The sequence below is a fragment of the Garra rufa genome, chromosome 21, assembly GCF_049309525.1.
Source record: "Garra rufa chromosome 21, GarRuf1.0, whole genome shotgun sequence".
NCBI lineage: Eukaryota > Metazoa > Chordata > Actinopteri > Cypriniformes > Cyprinidae > Garra > Garra rufa.
In genome coordinates, this window is record NC_133381.1 from 28,404,357 (window position 1) to 28,425,416 (window position 21,060).

The following is a 21,060-nucleotide window of genomic DNA, read 5'->3' on the forward strand; positions in this document are numbered from 1 at the left end:
GTTTTGACAAAAGAAAATGAGATGCATCTCTAGTTTCAACATTATTTGTTCTTGAGACATTCCTCTTTAAAAGAAAAGTAGTATCATATTTTTGCAAAATGACCCACATTTGTTTTTCGACCACTGAAACTGTCTACAATTTCACGATTTACTCCTGGAGCCATTTTGAAATTCCAATATCTCTGGAACCAAACCATACAGGGCCCTAAAAATGAAGAAGCCAAAAAAGAAGTTTGTTTAGAACCAACATCTAAAAAGCCATTAAGATATCTTCAATACTTCTCGAGTTACAGTCATGCAAACTTTGTACTTGAAAAACTTGAAAAGTGCTTTTATCCATTTTTGAATAGTCACCATTGGCACATAATGCAACAAAATTGGTAAAGTCAACTGATTTTACTAACGGACCTACCAATCTTTGTGTAAAAATAAGATAAGGATGCTGCCATCTTTGTGAAGTCATTTTTGCCCCCTTGAATTTGGCTCTACATCGCCATTTTGCCTATACAAAACAGTGGACTACTCAGAAAATATTCATCCATGACAATTAATATTTTGGCTTTCATCACTAAATACATGTCTATCTTTCTTCAAAATCCAAAAGTTCATACTGAATGATCCACATGTGACCTCAAAGATATTAGAAAATTATTCCTATTCCGTATTCATGGTAAATTCACATAATGCACAACCCCAAATGCAGTTACTAACGATTTTTAAAACGAATATAGAAAGATTTTTCTGCAAATGTGTTTTTGCAGTTCATTTCAGAGAAGCTATCTGCTATTTGTATGATCAATAATTATCTCAATGACTTGACTGTTTATAGGAACGTTATGCTATTTTTAAAGCCTGCTTTACATGAAAAATGAGTCCAAATCATAAGAGCCTCTTTTGAAATCACAGAGCGTGACTGCAAAAACTTCCTCTGCTATCTTCAGAGTACCATCAAGTGGAACTGAACATTTGTAAAAGCCAGGGGGGTTATACGGCTGGAAAGCACTGGAAAAAACTGCTAGAAATCCAAGCAAATGCAGCTCTTCAGAGGTTGATCAGTCCGTACACGACACGTGGTCTCCATTGGATTACATTTCTAATGTCTGATCCTATTGTAGCCCATTTTTATCCCTTAATTTTTATAGCAGGGCAAAATTCGGTTGCATTAGAAAACACTGAGAGATTAAACAACAGGCTTCATCAGTTCAGTCATATGACACAACCAAGGTAAACTAAGGTGACATATTGCATAGTAGCTAACAACAGTTATTTTGCTTCACCCAACAACATTTGCAGTTGTGACACCTGTTAGTATCTGGCACACTTGGACATTTTTTTTTTTTTTTTTGCAGACAGGTGCTGAGCATGAGGTGTTACTGGTTGTCAGGATTTAGCTTGCTCTATAGAAGCCAAGGCGAGCAAGATAAATACTGACTTTTGGAAATGTGCTAATCCTTTCCTTCCTGGTAATCCACAACAAGGGCAAGCAAGGTGACTGCTGCAGTAGCTGCTCTGACCTGATTTGGACAACATCCAGAATGTGTGTGTGTGTGTGTGTGTGTGTGTGTGTGTGTCAGTGTGTGCTTGTGTGTGCAGGCAGCATGACACAATGAACCCACATGTAACATACCATCCTGCCGCCCAGTTTTATTGTAGTATTATTTATATACTGTTACCTTTTTATTAGTATATTGTGTTAATTTAAGTTTTATTGTGATTTTTTGTTGTTTTATTATATGCTTTTGTCATTATTATTATTATTGTTATTATTATTATTATTATTATTATTATTATTATTATTTTAACTGTACTATTTATTTAATTTGTATTTTATTTTAATATTTTTAATACTATTTTTAATTTAATTTAATTTAATTTAATTTAATTTAATTTAATTTTCAGTTAATAGGTTTATGGCATTAACTTAATGTTGATTGCCAGGGCAACTTTTTACATTTTTATTTAGTTTTACATTTTCATCTAATATGTATATTTTATTTCAGAATAATTTTAATAAACAAAAAGGTTTAATAGTTTTAGGTTTAGTTAACAAAAATATTCCCTGCTTGCTGTCTCAGACTTATGGAAGCCCATTTCCACCACTGAATAATAATAAAAAAAGGTTATTATGACTTGTTATCTGACAAAATGTATATCTCACAAATCACAATTGCGAGTTATAAAGTCAGAATTCCGAGATGTAAACTCACAATTATGAGAAATAAAGTGAACATATCAGTCTTTTTTTGTTCTCCTCAGAACTGTACTTTATAACTCACAATTGCTATATTATATCTCACAGTTCTGAAAAAAAAGTCTCACAATTATATCTCACAATTCTGACTTTGTTTCTCCCAATTGTGTTTATATCCCGCAGTTCTGACTTTATAACTCACAATTTCTGAATTTTGGGTTTATATGATGCAATTCTGAGAAAAAAAGTCAGAACTGCGAGATGTAAACTTGCGATTGTGAGATAAAAAGTCGCAATTACCTTTTTTATTTTTTATTCAGGGCGGAAATAGGCTTACATACAGACCTGCAATCAAAATCAAGTAAAAACTGAGTTGATTAGAAGACAAAAACAGAAAGTACAAAAAAAAAGTCAAATGGAAATTCAGGCAGTTTTTCAACAGGGTCAAGTCATTTGACACAAACAAAAATGAGACTCTGAGGGATGAAAGTTCAATATGTCTGTTTTGTCAACTGAATAATCGACATCTTCCACAACACATATTGAGTGGACTGCACTTCTGTAGCTCACAGTCTTGTTTTCATTTATGTCAAATTAAACACTGCTTCTTCATGACTAAAGTCTATAAAATGTCTTTTATTTGAGTATTTGGCCTAATAAAAACATCTTAGGCTTCCTCTTCAGTGATGTTGACCTTTTCTGGTTTGTTGATTGACTGAATCTCCAATCTAAACTGAGATGTTTTGTCTTTTCACAGACTTTATGAATTGATTTAGTGAGTGCAGTTTCTTTCCTGTGTTGACATGTTTCATACTGAAGCAGGGAGTTTGGACAGAACAGAGTCAGTAGCCATTTTGTTTATGTGAGAAAAATCACATTTGATAGCTTGTACTATGAATAAAGACATACTTCATGAATAAATTTCAGGCACTTTGCAGCCAATTGATTGGGGAAGGAATAAAGTTAGACACACTCTTGAAACCATGATTTGCTGCTTGCTATAGCTAGTCATTGCAGACATCTGTAACACCTGGAGAGAGCTATTCAGTCCCATTTATCTCAATGGCAGTTTCTCGACTGGTGCATAAGCTGTGACTTCTTGTTGACATCTGCTCATAATGGACTGGTATTTTTTTCTGCATTATTTGACAGTTAACAGTTAAAGTGTTGTGAATGTGAAATGTAATATGAAGTTATCATTAGGGATGTAATGATATTATCAATATTGTGATATTGCGATAGCAAAACTGTCTCGATATTACCGTGGTCACATGACAATATGCAATGAAAGTTGTTTTTGGGCCATTATGTTTTGACACAGTATCTGTCAGACAAACTAAAGCCGAAAGCACAATATGGCTTAATCGCTTCATCAAGTCTGTTTTTGCTGTACGTTACAAAGCGAAGCCTGCACTTCATTCAGGTGATCAGTTCGTGATCCGGTGTTTTCCGCACCTCGGAACGTCTCAGTTTACAGTGAATGAATGAATGCAGTGAACTCATTTATTGCATGTGCTGTGAGTTTAGTAGGGGTGTAACGATATGCCTAGGTCACGATACGGTACGTATCGCGATATTGGGTTCACGATACGATACGTATCACGATATTTTGAACAAAAATTAAAACATGAAACTGAAAATCAAACAACAGATTTATTTGTTTAAAAATAAACAAATTTCAATAACTTTCTTAGTTTTACATACAAGGTCACATTTTACTTTACCAAAACAAAATAAATGAAACGTAATGAAAATAGGCTACTATATGTGACCCTGGAGCACAAAACCAGTCTTAAGTCGCTGGGGTATATTTGTAGCAATAGCCAAAAATACATTGTATGGGTCAAAATTTTTGATTTTTCTTTTATGCCAAAAATCATTAAGAAATTAAGTAAAGTTCATGTTCCATGAAGATTTTTTGTAAAATTCCTACTGTAAACATATCAAAATGTAATTTTTGATTTGTAATATGCATTGTTAAGAACCTAATTTGGACAACTTTAAAGGTGATTTTCTCAGTCTTTCTGATTTTTTTGCATCCTCAGATTTCTGATTTCAAATAGATGTATCTCGGCCAAATACTGTCCTATCCTAACAAACCATACATCAATAGAAAGCTTATTTATTGAGCTTTCATATGATGTATAAATCTCAGTTTTGTCAAATTTAACCTTATGACTGGTTTTGTGGTCCAGGGTCACATATGTGTTATTTGCTATTTGTCATTTTATGGGACAATGACTAGCGTAGTTTTCATATCAGACATAGTTTACCAAGACATTTTACACATAATTGTATTTTTTACCTGCGCAGGCTATACTACACGCATTTTCTGGATTTTTTTCTTTATTTATAGCCTTTCTCTGTATTTTATGGATCGTACAGCTCCCTTATAGCCTATTTTAAATGATCTTGATCATGTTTACAACACTCTGACATGCGCTTAGTGAAATGTGCTTTTGGTTGTTAATAAATCTGTGCGGTAACTGCTTAAATCGTGGCTGCTGCTCATAAAACGATTACAATACATCGTCGGAGGTTCCTGTCGCTAAGAGCCATAAAAGCTTTAAGAAATGTTTGTTCCAATGTGTGACTCGAAAAGCGGGTGAGTCTGAAGCACAAAACTTTTAACATGATTAAAATTAGCTATGTGATAATATTCCCTCTGACTCATACAGCACATTTATAATATTTTATTTTGTTTGTTAATGCAAACAAACATTATATTTACTGATGTCTATTCAATAATTTACTCATCTGACACAATAATATCTTTAAATTATTTAATTTGCAAGTTTTTTCTTAGCAAATGTGTTCAAAAGTTTGTCAGTAAATTTTATTTATATTTATTTAAGAAATTAATACTTTTTTCATCAAGGAGACAACAATCTATTTCAAGTAAATTCTGTTACTTTGAATTTCTATCCAGAATTGTCATCACAGGAATAAAAAAGACATTTTAAAATATATTAAAGCAGAAAACAGTTAATTTGTTATTATTTATTCATTTTAAATTGTAATAATATTTTACAATGTTTACTATATTTTTAATCAAGTAAATGCAGTGTTGGTGAGCATAAGAGACATCTTTCAAAAACAAAAAAAAAATTGTTTTAATAGTATAAACTGTGCAGTTAATTATGGAAACCCACTTCTGGCACTGAATAAAAAAGACAATTACTCACAATTCTGACTTTTTTTCTTAAATTTCAATTTTAAAAACTCACAATTGAGTTACAAATCAGAATGGTATGATATAAATTTGCAATTGCATGTTATTAAATCAGAATTGTGGGATGTAAACTTGGGATGTAAACTAAAATTGTGAGAATTGTGAGCTTTTTTTCCTGTCAGAATTGGACTTTATAACTCGCAATTACGATTTTTCTCACAATTCTGAGAAAAGAAATTGTGGGACACAAACTTGCAAGTTATTATGTCATAATTGTGAGATATGAACTCAGAATTGTGAGAATAAGGTCAGAATTGTGAGTTTATATCATACAGTTGTGACTTTATAATTTTGCAATTCTTACTTTTTTTGCAGTCTCACAATTTAGACTTTTTTTCTTGCAATAATGAGTTTATATCCCACAATTATGACATTTATAACTCGCATTTGTAAGTTTACATGTGCAGTTTTAAGAGAAAAAGTCAGAATTGCGAGATTAAAGTCAAAATTATCTTTTACATTTTGGTGACTTTTTTTTAATATATTGATTCTTTAGCTGTGGCACTGCAAAGCCTTTCATGCAGGAAACGCTGGTTTGTTACATCTGCTGCTTCATTACAACTCCGGTCTATTAAACAGACCTTGTATGTGAGCTGATCTCTGTCAGGTGGCACTGCAGACTCCAGCTGTCCAACTTTACATTTCACTTCCCACTCTTCGTCTTGTTACCATGACAAGCTTCTGTTTCTCACCCTGAAGCTTTCTGCCGTTAGTTAGCGTTTCTCTGCTGCGGCTAAATGCTTCCACCCACCTGCCCACTCAAGCAGTCTTCCTTCAGTGATAGACTCTGTCCAGCAGCGCTGCAGTCCTGCACTGTTGGCCTGTCCACCCACTAAAGGCCTCCACCGGACCCATTAGCTAATGGGCTAGGGTAACGGCAGGCTGTACATCACAGGAACGGCGCAGTGACAGCATTCCACTTACTAAACGAGCTCATCAGCTAATAGAAAGGTAATGCTGAAGAAAGAGGAAATCAAGGGAGAGCTAGATCTTTTAGAGCGACATAAGAAAGGAGATTTTGATGGTTTACTGGATGTAGTCATTAAATTAAAGAGGTTATCTGAGGGCATATTTGTATGTATTGTGACTTGTACTTGGTCACTGAGAGGCAGATTTAATATTCGGCCTCATAAAGAGCGATTTATATGTCAAAACACCTCTCTGACTAAATGTGTGATCATATTTACCATTGCTCGATGTTCCAATAGGAATCTGCATGATCAGGTATTTTATGTGAGGGAAAAAAACATTCCCAACTGACCATATTTTCCAGTAAGATTTTGTAGGTTTGGGTAAATTATGCATAATTTACTCTTAGTAATAATTCATTAAGGTACATGTAATGTGCAACAAGGGCACTGTTACACTAAAATAAAAAAAACAAAACAATAACTAATAAAAATGACTTTAACTGAAGTTTAGAATCTCAATGATAGTAAAAAATTAACATTGCTGTAAACAACATTTCGTTATTTGGGCAGGATTTTTTCCCTTGTTTAATAACATGTTTTACTCAAATGTCATATAATAAACTAAAATTGACTGCTTAAAAGCAGTTATTTTCACATTTACAAAAAGCTAAAGCTCCAGCTCCATATTTTCGTATCATTCATTAAACATTCAGATGTTTGAGCTGAAATTGGCAGGTCATCGTCTGATGAAATACTACAGAGAGTAAGTTCCTCTGGGCCCACGTAGTGTGTGGGTTTGTGGCATCTGATCATATCAAATCAAAGCAGAAAATCACAGCATTTATATGCAGAGAGATCTCTAACTAGCTATAGTCACTAAGGAGCACACGCTCATATTTGTACAGTTTGTATCTGGAAAGCATCTAGAGAGCAAGTAGTTCTTGTTAAGTAATGATTGAATTTACATGACTTGGATGTAGGACTTTACTGATACCATTAGAAGCACTATACTTTTCAGTTATGTGATTTATGTCATACGCACATTTACAAGAGAGATTGGTGTTTTAGTGTATGGCGTAGGACGTAGGCAAACACGGTGATGAACACGGAAGTGCAGAGGAGAATGCAAAACAAAACAGCGGTCCGAATTAGATGTACAAAAGAAGGATTTGTTAAGAAAAATGTTGGAGGATTTTAATATAAGCAAAGAGGAGACTGATTTTCCTTAGCTGTAAACAAAACTTGGTTTTCGCAAGACTAGCATATATACATATATGGGTTGATGCCAGAATCCAATGTCAGATTGATGTCAACCTCCAATGTTGGACAGATGTTGTGTTTTGATTGAAAATAAAAATCAGGTTGATGCCAGAATCTAATGTAGATTGATGCCAACCTCCAACGTAGGACAGACATTGCGTTTTGGTTAAATCCAACATAAGATTAACACCAACTTCTGACATTGGACAGACGTTGTGGTTTGGTTGAAAATGAAAATGGGGTTGGAGTCAGAATCCAACGTCAGATTAACGTCAACCTCCAATGTTGGACAGACGTTGCGTTTTGGTTGAACATGAAAATGGGGTTGACGTCAGAATCCAAAGTCAGATTGACACAAACCTCCAACGTAGGACAGACATTGCGTTTTGGTTGAATCCAACATAAGTTTAACACCAACTTCCAACGTTGGACAGACGTTGTGTTTTGGTTGAAAGTGAAAATGGGGTTGGAGTCAGAATCCAACGTCAGATTAACGTCAACCTCCAACGTTGGACATATGTTATGTTTTGGTTGAAAAAAAATCAGGTTGATGCCAGAATCCAATGTCAGATTGATGTCAACCTCCAATGTTGGACAGACGTTGTGTTTTGGTTGAAAAAAAAAATCAGGTTGATGCCAGAATCTAATGTCAGATTGATGTCAACCTCCAATGTTGGACAGACTTTGCATTTTGGTTGAATCCAACATAAGTTTAACACCAACTTCCAACGTTGGACAGACGTTGTGTTTTGGTTGAAAGTGAAAATGGGGTTGGAGTCAGAATCCAACGTCAGATTAACGTCAACCTCCAACGTTGGACATATGTTGTGTTTTGGTTGAAAAAAAAAAATCAGGTTGATGCCAGAATCTAATGTCAGATTGATGTCAACCTCCAATGTTGGACAGACTTTGCATTTTGGTTGAATCCAACATAAGTTTAACACCAACTTCCAACGTTGGACAGACGTTGTGTTTTGGTTGAAAGTGAAAATGGGGTTGGAGTCAGAATCCAACGTCAGATTAACGTCAACCTCCAACGTTGGACAGACGTTGTGTTTTGGTTGAAAATGAAAATGGGGTTGGAGTCATAATCCAACGTCAGATTAACATCAACCTCCAACGTTGGACATATGTTGTGTTTTGGTTGAAAAAAAAATCAGGTTGATGCCAGAATCCAATGTCAGATTGATGTCAACCTCCAATGTTGGACAGACTTTGCATTTTGGTGGAATCCAGCATAAGATTAACACCAACTTCCAACGTTGGACAGACGTTGTGTTTTGATTGAAAATGAAAATGGGGTTGGAGTCAGAATCCAGCGTCAGATTAACGTCAACCTCCAACGTTGGACATATGTTGTGTTTTGGTTGAAAAAAAAAATCAGGTTGATGCCAGAATCTAATGTCAGATTGATGTCAACCTCCAATGTTGGACAGACTTTGCATTTTGGTTGAATCCAACATAAATTTAACACCAACTTCCAACGTTGGACAGATGTTGTGTTTTGGTTGAAAGTGAAAATGGGGTTGGAGTCAGAATCCAACGTCAGATTAACGTCAACCTCCAACGTTGGACATATGTTATGTTTTGGTTGAAAAAAAATCAGGTTGATGCCAGAATCCAATGTCAGATTGATGTCAACCTCCAATGTTGGACAGACGTTGTGTTTTGGTTGAAAATGAAAATGGGGTTGGAGTCAGAATCCAACGTCAGATTAACGTCAACCTCCAACGTTGGACATATGTTGTGTTTTGGTTGAAAAAAAAAATCAGGTTGATGCCAGAATCCAATGTCAGATTGATGTCAACCTCCAATGTTGGACAGACGTTGTGTTTTGGTTGAAAATGAAAATGGGGTTGGAGTCAGAATCCAACGTCAGATTAACATCAACCTCCAACGTTGGACATATGTTGTGTTTTGGTTGAAAAAAAAAATCAGGTTGATGCCAGAATCCAATGTCAGATTGATGTCAACCTCCAATGTTGGACAGACTTTGCATTTTGGTGGAATCCAGCATAAGATTAACACCAACTTCCAACGTTGGACAGACGTTGTGTTTTGATTGAAAATGAAAATGGGGTTGGAGTCAGAATCCAGCGTCAGATTAACGTCAACCTCCAACGTTGGACATACGTTGTGTTTTGGTTGAAAAAAAATCAGGTTGATGCCAGAATCCAATGTCAGATTGATGTCAACCTCCAATGTTGGACAGACTTTGTGTTTTGATTGAAAATGAAAATTGGGTTGATGTTAGAATCCAACAGCAGATTGATGCCAACCTCCAGCGTTTAACAGACATTGCGTTTTGGTTGAAAATGAAAATGGGGTTGACGTCACAATCCAAGACAGACATTGCATTTTGGTCGCCATACTTCATGACTAAATGTCAGTATTTGACATTAATATGACATTAGCTTGAAACATTGGCTTGACAATGGATTTTGGTTAGTTAATGCCACAACCTAAAAATAACAAAACCTCAATGTCTACTGAAGTTAGAATTTTATGTTGTGCAGACGTTACCATTATGATGTTTAGGAGGGTTGGGTTTTGGTCACTATACCTCATGACTAAATGTCAGTATTTGACATCAGTATGACACTGGTCTAAGACGTTGGCCCAACGTTGGATTTTGATTACTTTAAAACACAATCTAAAAACAACTAAATATCAACGTCAGCTGACGTCGGTTTTGAACGTCACAATAACGTTGTCATTAGATGTAGACTTTACATTGAATTTTGGTCATCAACCAGAATTTAGCCAAAAATCAATGTCTTATGACGTTGTGTGCCTGCTGGGATGGTTTATAAAGGTTTAAATATGTATATTTTTCAACACAAACACATTGTGGAGCTGTGTGCATTGCTAGTAAAAACGACTCTGCATAGCATCAGCCTGGCAACCACCCTAGCATAATGACATCACACAGAGAAGAAGCACTCACATTTCCAAATCAAATTCACGTTTTAATCTGTTCCCTGACAGCTCAGCCTCGGTCACAGAAAGACACTTAGATCAAGTGCCAAACTGTTTTTGGAAGTGTGTGTTTTGAGGACAACACATAGATTTGACCCATCTGTCCCCTGGGCAGGATTGAATGAGAAATTTGGAGTTAATCCCTCCATCTTCCTGCTAATGAGACAGGCTGGGGGCAAACACATACTTACTAAGCAGTCGTGAAGGCTAAATAGACCCTTGCTGTAATCCACACTTGAGCTGACCCTGTCTGTGTTTAGAACAGATTCAACACACTGATGACAGCAATCTGACAAAAGGGGAGAAGAATAAATATGAATATTAGTATGTTTATTTGCATGAGCCTACAAAATTCCCAACCTGGTCTCGTGACAAAAACATACCTGTTAAAACTTTCAACAGAACCCTGTGGCGCTAAAAGAGTGTTATTTTTTTCCCCCCTGAAACAGATGAACGTACATATGGTATGTGTATGCGCACATCAATATAGCGTACTTTTGGTCAAACTGCACAACAATAATTACTGTGTTGGTGTAGGTGTAGGTTTAGATTTAGGGTAGGGTGTAGATGTTAATAAATGTACGAAAAAGTTTCCACATAAGACTAGGTTAAAAATTCTGCATCTTGCAGGTCAGTTTTATGTTCCAGGTTGTGAAAGATACAGTAGACCATGTTTTAGCATACTTGTCTGAATATATGCCAGTCATTGGATCATCATTAGATTAGTAACTGCTTCTGTGATCACAAACACTAGGGGTTTGGTCAGTTTTTGCCAAATACGTTAATTCCCTTGCAAGGGACACAATTTTGAGATGACATAAAATTTAAGGGTAACTATATTTAGACTTGCCATGAAAAAGAAGTTATGCTGTTTATCTTTTCTAATTTGATGCATATCCAAGTCAAGTGAAACAGCTTCTCGATTGAGAAAAAAAATAGGTTTGTACTTGGCTTTGTCCATCAAAGGAATTATTCTGTTGTAAGGAGGAGGCTAAGTTAATGTTTTTGATTGAAGATTACAAGAATTACATGAATTAGAAAAAAAATATACTTACATTTAAATTACTTATAAAACATAAAAAATAAGAATGTATACCATGTTCTAGCATGTCACAAATGTACAAAATGCCCCTAGAAATCAACTCCACGTGGCAAAAATTGCCCCTTAATGAAAAAATAAATGTTTTACCCTGAGTGTGACATTATATAAAAATGACAAAACTAAATAGCTGGCTTACACAATATCTAATCTAGCTGTTACAAAACTACACTGACCAAAATTATAAACACAACACTTTTGTTTTTGCCCCCATTTTTCATGAGCTGAACTCAAAGATCTCAGACTTTTTCTATGTACACAAAAGGCCTATATCGTTCATAAATCTAATTCACAGGTGTGGCATTTCAAGATGCTGATAAGACAGCATGATTATTGCACAGGTGTGCCAGGCTGGCCACAATAAAAGGCCACCAAAATGTGCAGTTTTATCACACAGCACAATGTCACAGATGTTGCAAGTTTTGAGGGAGCATGCAATTGGCATGCTGACTGAAGGAATGTCCACCAGAGCAGTTGCCTGTGAATTCAGCATCTTGATATGCCACACCTGCGAGGTGGATAGATTATTTTAGCAAAGGAGAAGTGCCTACTAACACAGATTTAGACAGATTTGTGAACAATATTTGACAGAAATAGGCCTTTTGTGTACATAGTAAAGTCTTAGATCTTGAGCTGTGCTGTGGCTTAGTGCCTTTGCTCTATTTTCAGTTACGTGAGATTATGTAATCCACAGAGAGAGGAATAAGGACTGCTGACTGGCTTCGAGGGTTCCTTCACAGCAGGGATATGCAGGAAGCCACACGGAAGCACAGATTTATATAAACATAAAATAATGTACTGTAGTGCAAAAATGTTTCTTTTGACTCATATTGATGATCATTTAACATTATAAATAATACTAAGGTCTTTATCAGAATGATTTTAGTTTCAAAGACAGTACGGTTATCAGTATCTGTTATTTTATAACTGCATTTTGTTATTTGATAATGATTTTTTCATGTAATATTGATGGGCTGAGAAAATGATGGTACATAAATAGGAAAGATTGTTATATTAGCTAAACTGAAATTGACCTCAGCCTGCAGTCTTTCTCAGTGTTGTTATTGTTAAAAGGCTATTTCACCCCAAAATGAAAATTCTGTTATTATTTACTCACCCTTATGTCGTTTCAATCACGTAAGACCTTCATTCATCTTCGGAACACACATTCAGATATTTTGATGAAATCTGAGAGCTTTCTGACCCTGCATAGACAGTAACGCAACTTACACATTCAAGAACCATAAAGGCAGTAAGGACAAACAAAATAGTCCATGTGACATCAGTGGTTCAACCTTAATTTTATAAGGCTGTAAAAATACTTTTTGTGTGCAAAGATAGAAAAATAACGACTTTATTCAACGATTTCTTCTCTTCCATGTCAGCATGTGAAGCTGTTGACGCATGAGCCGATGTTCTGACAAAATTACTGCTCAAGTACTTGTGTAGAAAGAGGGAACAGGTATAAGAGAAAAGAGAATCTGGGTAGTGATGGGATTTATGGCTCTTTGAGGGGATACGTTCAAAAGAATCGGTTCGTTTGCAAACGTCACAACTCTAAATCTGGGAGCAAGAGAGGCAGATTAAGAAAGACAGACAAGGCAGACACACAGAGATGTTCATGAGCGGTACAGCTCCCTCAGGGCTTTAATGTAGTCACTCCTCCTCACTGCCAAGCACAATCACCCTGGCAGGCTTAAAAAGCTTCATCTGAGTGCTCAGACTGTGGGAGCTGGAAACTCTTGCTGAATATAAACACACACACACACACACACACACACACACACACACACACACACACACACACACACACACACACACACACACCATCAAGAGCTGGAGAGACAAGCACCAGAACTCCCTCAAGAACAGGGAGACATTTTGACAGATAGTCAATGTTAAATTGTTGGTGAATTTGTGTCTCTTGGACAATTCAAAGGCCTAGATGAGCGTGGCTTCAAACAGCGCCTAAGAAGTCTTTTTCAGTGAGCTCCAAATAGAAGTTCCTTACATAGAGTTGATAAAAAACAGCCTCTTTTCAACATTTCATCCACCTCAACACACCCTCTGCTCTTTAAAGTTTCAAACACTGTTGAGGGAAGCTAAAAGTAGCAACAGTAGCGTGGCAGTAACTCATGATGTTTTCATAATGGTGTAGCATTTCCAGTAATGAGCTATGATTTCCAACAAGGAGTAGTGTAGCATGACAAAACACTCTAATGCTATATTTATGACATTTTTTATCGCACATGCAGCCAAGTGAGCTGTGGTACTTGGTTTCTCCCATTATCTCCCCCCGTTGATCTTTGTACTTTGGTTTAGCCCTCGTTTGTCCAAATTCCCTTCACCTGTATGTAATCATTAGTTTCCCTTTATAAGTCTGTTTGTATCTTGAGCTCAATGTCAGTCCTTAATGTTGTGTTACATGTGTGAAGAGCTCTGTTCTTGCCTGTTCCTGCCTTGTTCCTCTTGAAGATTAATATTAAATATCTTGTTTGTATATTGTCTATCATCTCATCTCGTTCAGCACGAATTATAACACAGAGGCTACAGAAGATAGTTAAATTTTCCCAGAAGACAAATTAAGTTAAATTTACCTTTATCTTCACATTCAAAAAGCTCCTAGTGCATTGTTTTTTACTCTGAAGCAACAGTGAGCATTTGAACCTTCGGTAATAGTTGCATATGAGTCCCTCAGTTGTACTCAGTGTGAAAAGATGGATCTCAAAATCATACAGTCATTGTTGGAAAGGGTTCAAATACATAAAAATGTTGGAAAATCAAAGAATTAGTGGGACCTGAAGGATTTTTCTAAAGAACAGCAGGCAGTTTAACTGTTCAGGACAAACAAGGGACTCAGGGACTCACAAAAAACACAGCTGTGGGTCATTCAGGTAGCAACACAGTATTAAGAATCAAGGGGATGTAAACTTTTGAATGGGGTCATTTTTATAAATTCAACTATGGTTTTCTCGTGTGCACTATATGTAAACATCTTTTATGTGAAATAAACAATAACATGCATTTTGTATAATCCCACTTATTTTGGTAAAATAACATTTTGCAGATTCTCGAAGGGGGATGTAAACTTTTGACCTCAGACCTATTAAATTGCTTCAATATAATGTATTTTTGCTTGTGTTTTTAATTAATTGTCCTCAGCAGTGGCCTTCCTTGTGAATATTGCTGCAGAATATTAAAATACATCTTACTGGCAGGACTATGCAAATTTACAATAAAAAGGACTAGTGTTTACATAATGCCCTTCTTGATTCCTTATGCAGTCCATGGAAACATCTACTAAACCAAACCAAACCGAATCTGACAGGGAACAAGCACTTTTGTTATGCTGAAATTATCTTCTCTTCTAACAGTCAAATGGTTTATAGAGTCAGTGTACAGTTACTACAGGCCTTTACACAAAAAACCTGCAGCGCAACACAAGGTCTAGTAGTGCAATTTTTTTTATTTAACTTATTTTAAACCATTTAGGAGGCTGTTCAAAATCCTACTGCGCCACTCACATAGTTTTCCACATATAGACATATAATTTTCTGTTTTGCAACTTTTGTTCATTTTTGAAGTGAACCCTTGCATGTTTGGCTATTAGATTAACCACTGGGCTTCTCATCTGGTTTGCGATTGCCTATACACTGCTGATAAATATGGAAAAGAGTGTATGTGTATGTGAAGGACAGAGAGTGTAGTAATGCTAGACGGATGTTACACAACATTTGGATGCCTCTGGGATTTCCTAGGGCATGTAAAGGCAAGCCTGAATGAATTTGGTGGTTGTTGTGTCTGATGGTAAGAGTGAAAAATGCTCCATGAACCGTAATGACCTGATTTTTTCACCTCACGTCTGTGCCTTGCATTGTTATGGATAATGCTACATGCTGTGGGATAAAAATATAAGCTTATTTCAAAATATAGAAGGAATGGAATGAATACATATACATCTGAAACACACAGATCATGCTGTGCTGACAGACTTTATCTGAGCCTCATGAGTCTTAGGTTGCAGAAGATAGTGTGTTCTCCAGATTATCTCTTCACGGGTCTCTGATAACTAAAAGCTCTTCTCTCACTTTCACTCCTAACTGTGGGAAATGATAATCAGTGATAGCTCGTACTTACTTTTCTGTCCATAATCGTCTTAAAAGCTTTTTTATCAGTTATCTGTAGAATTCAAAGCTGGATTTTGAAAAGGACAATCACAAAATATTTAATGTTATTTCTGGAAAGTGTAATGGCAGAATTGTTAGTTAGCGAATTTTGACCGGTGCATTCCAAGTGTGCTTTCCCATTGTAAATACTTAACGTGTTCTTCTGTTACTCTAGAGTAACAAACCTCAGTTCTCGAGGGAAGAAAGCATTACCTTTACAAGATTATTGTTATTGTTAATTAAAGGAATTAATTGAATAGTTAAAGGAATAGTAAAATTTAAATTCTGTTATTAATTACTTACCCGCATGTTATTCCAAACCCGTAAGACCTTTGTTCATCTTCTGAACACAAATTAAGATATTTTTGATGAAATCTGAGAGCTTTTTGACCCTGCATAGACAACAACGTGACTGACATTGTTAAAATAGTCCATGTGACATCTGTGGCTTAACTGTAATGTTATGAAGCTACAAGAAATTGTTGAATAAAGTCAATCATACAAACCACCTGAAAAGGTGGTCAACTATTTTAATAGTTAATTGGCAGTTAAATATCTTAACTTCATTGTAATTCTCTTTCCACAGTTTAGCCCTGCATCCAGAGCGAGTGCTGGTGGCCACAGGACAGGTTGGAAAGGAGCCGTATATCTGTGTGTGGGACTCGTATACTGTGCAGACAGTGTCCATATTGAAAGACATGCACACACACGGTATCGCCTGTCTCGCCTTCGACCTTGATGGACAGGTGAGTGTTCTAAGCAATAACGCACTGCAATAAGAAAGATTTCTCTTTTATCAAGGAGTTGACATTGTTAGGAACTCATGAGATTCGTCTCTCAGTATGAGGTGGGGTAAGGTGCTGTGAAGTTTATTATTAGTTGTTGAAGTCACATCTGTGAACACACCAATGGTGTGACTCCCACAGTGTGACAGTACGTGTCAGACTCTATAACTGTGTCTGCTGGAGCTGCTAGTTGTCACCTAGACAGAAACAACACACAGAATCCTCAGTGATAACATCAAATGATGAACTCAATACCATAGCCAAACTTTCCCTCACTGAATGTGAAGCAGCATTGTGAGGTTTGACAATGGCTAGAAGCTGCACTTAGTTGTGCTGTCTGTATTTGCACAATTAGAATCTAAATCATTCATGAAGTTGAATTAGAAACACAATGGCTAGAAGCTGCACTTAGGAAGAACTGCCCCATCTAACACAAGTCAAGTAGTGTTTTATAGCTCATTATACTACAGTTAGTTGTAGTCCCCGAATATTATTGGTCAAAACACAAGTGACTGTCTTCATGAGTGAGTCATTGAATTATTCACTCATCCATTAGCACAAAAATGCTGATTCATTCTAAAACAAATTAAGTGTCTGACTTTATAGTTGAGTTATTGATTTGTCTGTCTTTATAGTTGAGTTATTGATTCATTCACTCAACCAGTTTGTTCAAAAAATCATTCAGGAATGAAACAAGGGACTGTCTTTATGAATGAGTCCTTGAATCATTTACTGATTTGTTTAGAACTGATTAGTAACAGCCTAAAGACAGCCCCTTGTTTCATTCCTGAATGATTTTTTGAACAAACTGGTTGAGTGAATGAATTAATAACTCATCTATAAAGACAGACAAATCAAATATTTTTTTTTCTAACAAATTGATTGATTAAATAATTCCATAACTCATCTATAAAGACAGGCAGTTAATTTGTTTATGAATGAATCAGCATTTTTGAGCTAAAATATTGAGTGAATAATTCAATGACACTCCCATAAAGACTGTCCCTTGTTTCTGTCACAATGTGCGGGGGATGAGGTGCCAGATGGACACACGTGGAAGCCAGGAGTACAAACAAACAAACTATTTAATGAAGAGATACAAACAAACACGACGTAACTTTAAGACCGGACAGCGGGAATGAGGAGTAAACGACTATTTAAACAGAATCAAAGGGGAGTGGTAACTTAACAAGACAGGTGTACACAATCAAGGTAACGAGAGGGGGGAGTCCAAATATGTGTATGAACGGAAACCAAGGCAAACTGAACAAAAGGGGGAGACACAGGAATAAACCAAAACAATAGAACAACAGGGGGGAAAAGAGAGCTCGGGAGGCCATGGCCAAATTTATTGAGTGAATGTTTAAATAACTCATCTATAAAGCCAGACTCTTTATTTGTTTCTGAATGAATCAGCATTGTTGAGCTAAATGACTAAGTGAATAATTTGATGACTCTCCCATAAAGACAGTCCCTTGTTTTATTCCTAAATGATTTTTTTCTGAACAAATTGATTGAGTGAATGATTAAATTTGACTAAATGTTTAGTCAACTATTTTTCTGCCGGTGGGATTACATTTTGTAAAAGGTCACACTAGTGCCAATGCCAAGTTGCCATGCTCTCTATGATTATGTGCTGCCATTACTTTTGTGAGAGACATCAAACGGTGAAAAAAAAAACAGAACAAAGCAGCACTATTTGTTTGAACCCAAGGGACCATTTTTCAGCAACCCATACTGCATTCTGAAGCACATCTAGTACTAGTATATCAGTACCAGCAGAAAATGAGTATTGAAACCATAATTTCTGATCAGTTCTATAATATCGATTTAATAGCAGCAGGGGAGCACAGGGACCTCAACCAGACTTATTTGACAAAAAACGCCAATATCATACTGTGTAAACCACTGGTAATGGGTAATGCTTTCAGTGTAAATGTGGTATATTGAATTCGTAACATTGCACAATAAAAAGCTAAAGTAGATGAGAGTTGGGTTACAGTATCAATTTATCAAAAGCACTCCAACTCATTGGAGATGATAGAGGGATAGAAAAAAAAAACGTACCTCAGAGATTGACATTTCACATTTCTTTGCCACTCTCACTTTATCTGAGAGAATTCACCCCTCACCTCCCCCAGCAGAGCTGAGAAATTGATTTGTAGAGTTTCAGCAGGAAATTGGCCTCATTTATTTCACACCGACGGATGAAACGGCAAAGAGAGGAGCAGCGAGACACTGCCTCAAAGACCCAGGGAGTCTAAAGCAACACTTTTCTTCTGATTCATCAAAGGTTTAGCATCCCTGACTGACTAAAGGCACTCTGTTTTAGCCTCAGCCAGCGTGGTGCAACCTCAGAAGAAAACTAGTGCATCAGGTTTGATAGGACGGAGGTGGAAAACAGCAAACTCACATCAAAGTGACGCTGAACTAATGAGGTCCCCTCAGCAAACAGCATTTGGGAAGATTACGTATGATTTGAGCACAGTTTGAGAGAAAAATGTGGTTTTAAGAAGCTTCTAGCAATTTAGTTCTAGTGGTTGGAAGTATATATAGTATCTTACAAAAGTGAGTACACCCCTCACATTCCAGCAACCATTTAAGTATGTCTTCTCAAGGGACAATACTATAGAAATGAAACTTGAATATATTTTAGAATAGTCAATGTGCAGCTTGTACAGTATAGCAGTATAGATTTATTGTCCTCTGAAAATAACTCAACATACAGCCATTATTGTCCATATCTGGCAACAAAAGTGAGTACACCCTAAGTGATAACAGCAGTATGTTGTTTAACCATGCAAAGCCACATGTCCTATTCATCATGTTTATGTTTTTGTCTGCTTGACAGGATCATACAAAATTGTGTATCTTGATTAGAGCTTTTAAAATTAGGTCCTCTGGATGTTCTACATGGCATCTCATGGCAAAAAACTCTCTATAGATTTGAGAATTAGAATTGTTGCTCTCCACAAAGATGGCCAAGTCTATTAGAGGTTCAGTAACACCCTGAAACCGAGTTACACTACAGTGGTCAGGGTCATACAGAGGTTTTCCAAAATGGGTTCCATTCGGAACAGGACTTGAAAGGGTCGATCAACGAAGTTGAGCACTCGTTCTGTGTGTCAAGGGCAGAACCTGGCATCAAAAACGGTTAAAGGTTGCAGAAGTAGAAGGTCAGCTTGTCAGAGCTCAGACCATATGCCGCACACTGCAACAAGTCGGTTTGAATAGGCGTCGTCCCAGAAGGAAGCCTCATCTGAAGCTGGCTCACAAGAAAGCCCGCAAACAGTTTGCTGAAGACAACCTTTCCATAAGCATGAATTACAGGAACTTTGTCCTGTGGTCTGACGAGTCTATAGGATAAACTTGTTTGGCTCAGATGGCGTCCAACATGTGTGGCGATGCCATGCTGAGGAGTACCAAGAAAATTGTGTCCTGCCTACAGTCAAGCATGGTGGTTGTAGCATCATGGTCTGGGGCTGCATGAGTGCTGCTGATACTGGGGAGCTACAGTTCATTGAGGGAAACATGGATTCCATTATGTACTGTACATTCTAAAGCAGAACATGATGTCTTCCCTCCTGAAACTAGGCCGAAAGGCAGTTTTCCAACATAACGATAACGATCCCAAACACACCACCAAGATGACAACTGCCTTGCTGAGAAAGCTGAATGTGAAGGTGATGGGGTGGCCAATTATGTCTCCAGACCTGAACCCTATTACAGTTTTTCTTGATTGCTTTGATGCAGCCGTCAACTCAAACTCCACATTTTCAAAACAGTTAACACACAGGCCTAAACAGTGGCACTCATGGTCAAAATGACACATTTTGTTTGCAAAAGGCTCTAACCATGCCAAAACATTTAAAATATGCAACAAAAGCTAATTTTACCTTAAAACAACACAACTTGCAAACAAGTATATGAGCTCTTTCAGTCAATCATTACACAATGGACAACAAAATGCAAAATACAGAACTCAGAACTTAGTGCAGAACTCATTGCTTGTCATTGTAGCCTATTGCCAGTGCCATTTGTTGTATTTCTATATAGGCTGTGTCAAATTTGCCTTTTTGCAAAGAATTGGATCCAGAATAAGAAATGCTTTGATGCATTTTTTTCTTCATTCCATGACATTCAGTTTTTTTCAAACCACCTGAAAACTGAAATACTGTAAATATTACACAGAATACATGTAAACCAAAATAAAAATAAAATCTATTACAGTAAAGCATAATCAATCACTGCTTCCCTAATTTCACACAGCCTTATGGCATTGTTTGCCACATCCATGTTTACAATGGCCTGCTCAGCACTAAAAATTTTCCTTCTACCACCAGAGAATGGTAGTCTTTGGATTCTAAAAAGAATACATGTGGGAATGGGAATGAGGAAACAGTTACATAAAGTATATCACTGAAGATATTTCTGTAT

General features: G+C 36.5%; 1 protein-coding gene across 1 annotated transcript in view; it reads left to right on the top strand.

The window, feature by feature from the left end:
• Window positions 1–21,060, top strand: part of eml5 (EMAP like 5) — a 106,375-nt gene that overhangs the window by 3,702 nt on the left and 81,613 nt on the right. The window contains exon 2 of the mRNA XM_073826798.1: window positions 16,425–16,584. Coding sequence (XP_073682899.1) covers window positions 16,425–16,584 — 160 coding nt within the window. The remainder of the gene's footprint in view (window positions 1–16,424; window positions 16,585–21,060) is intronic.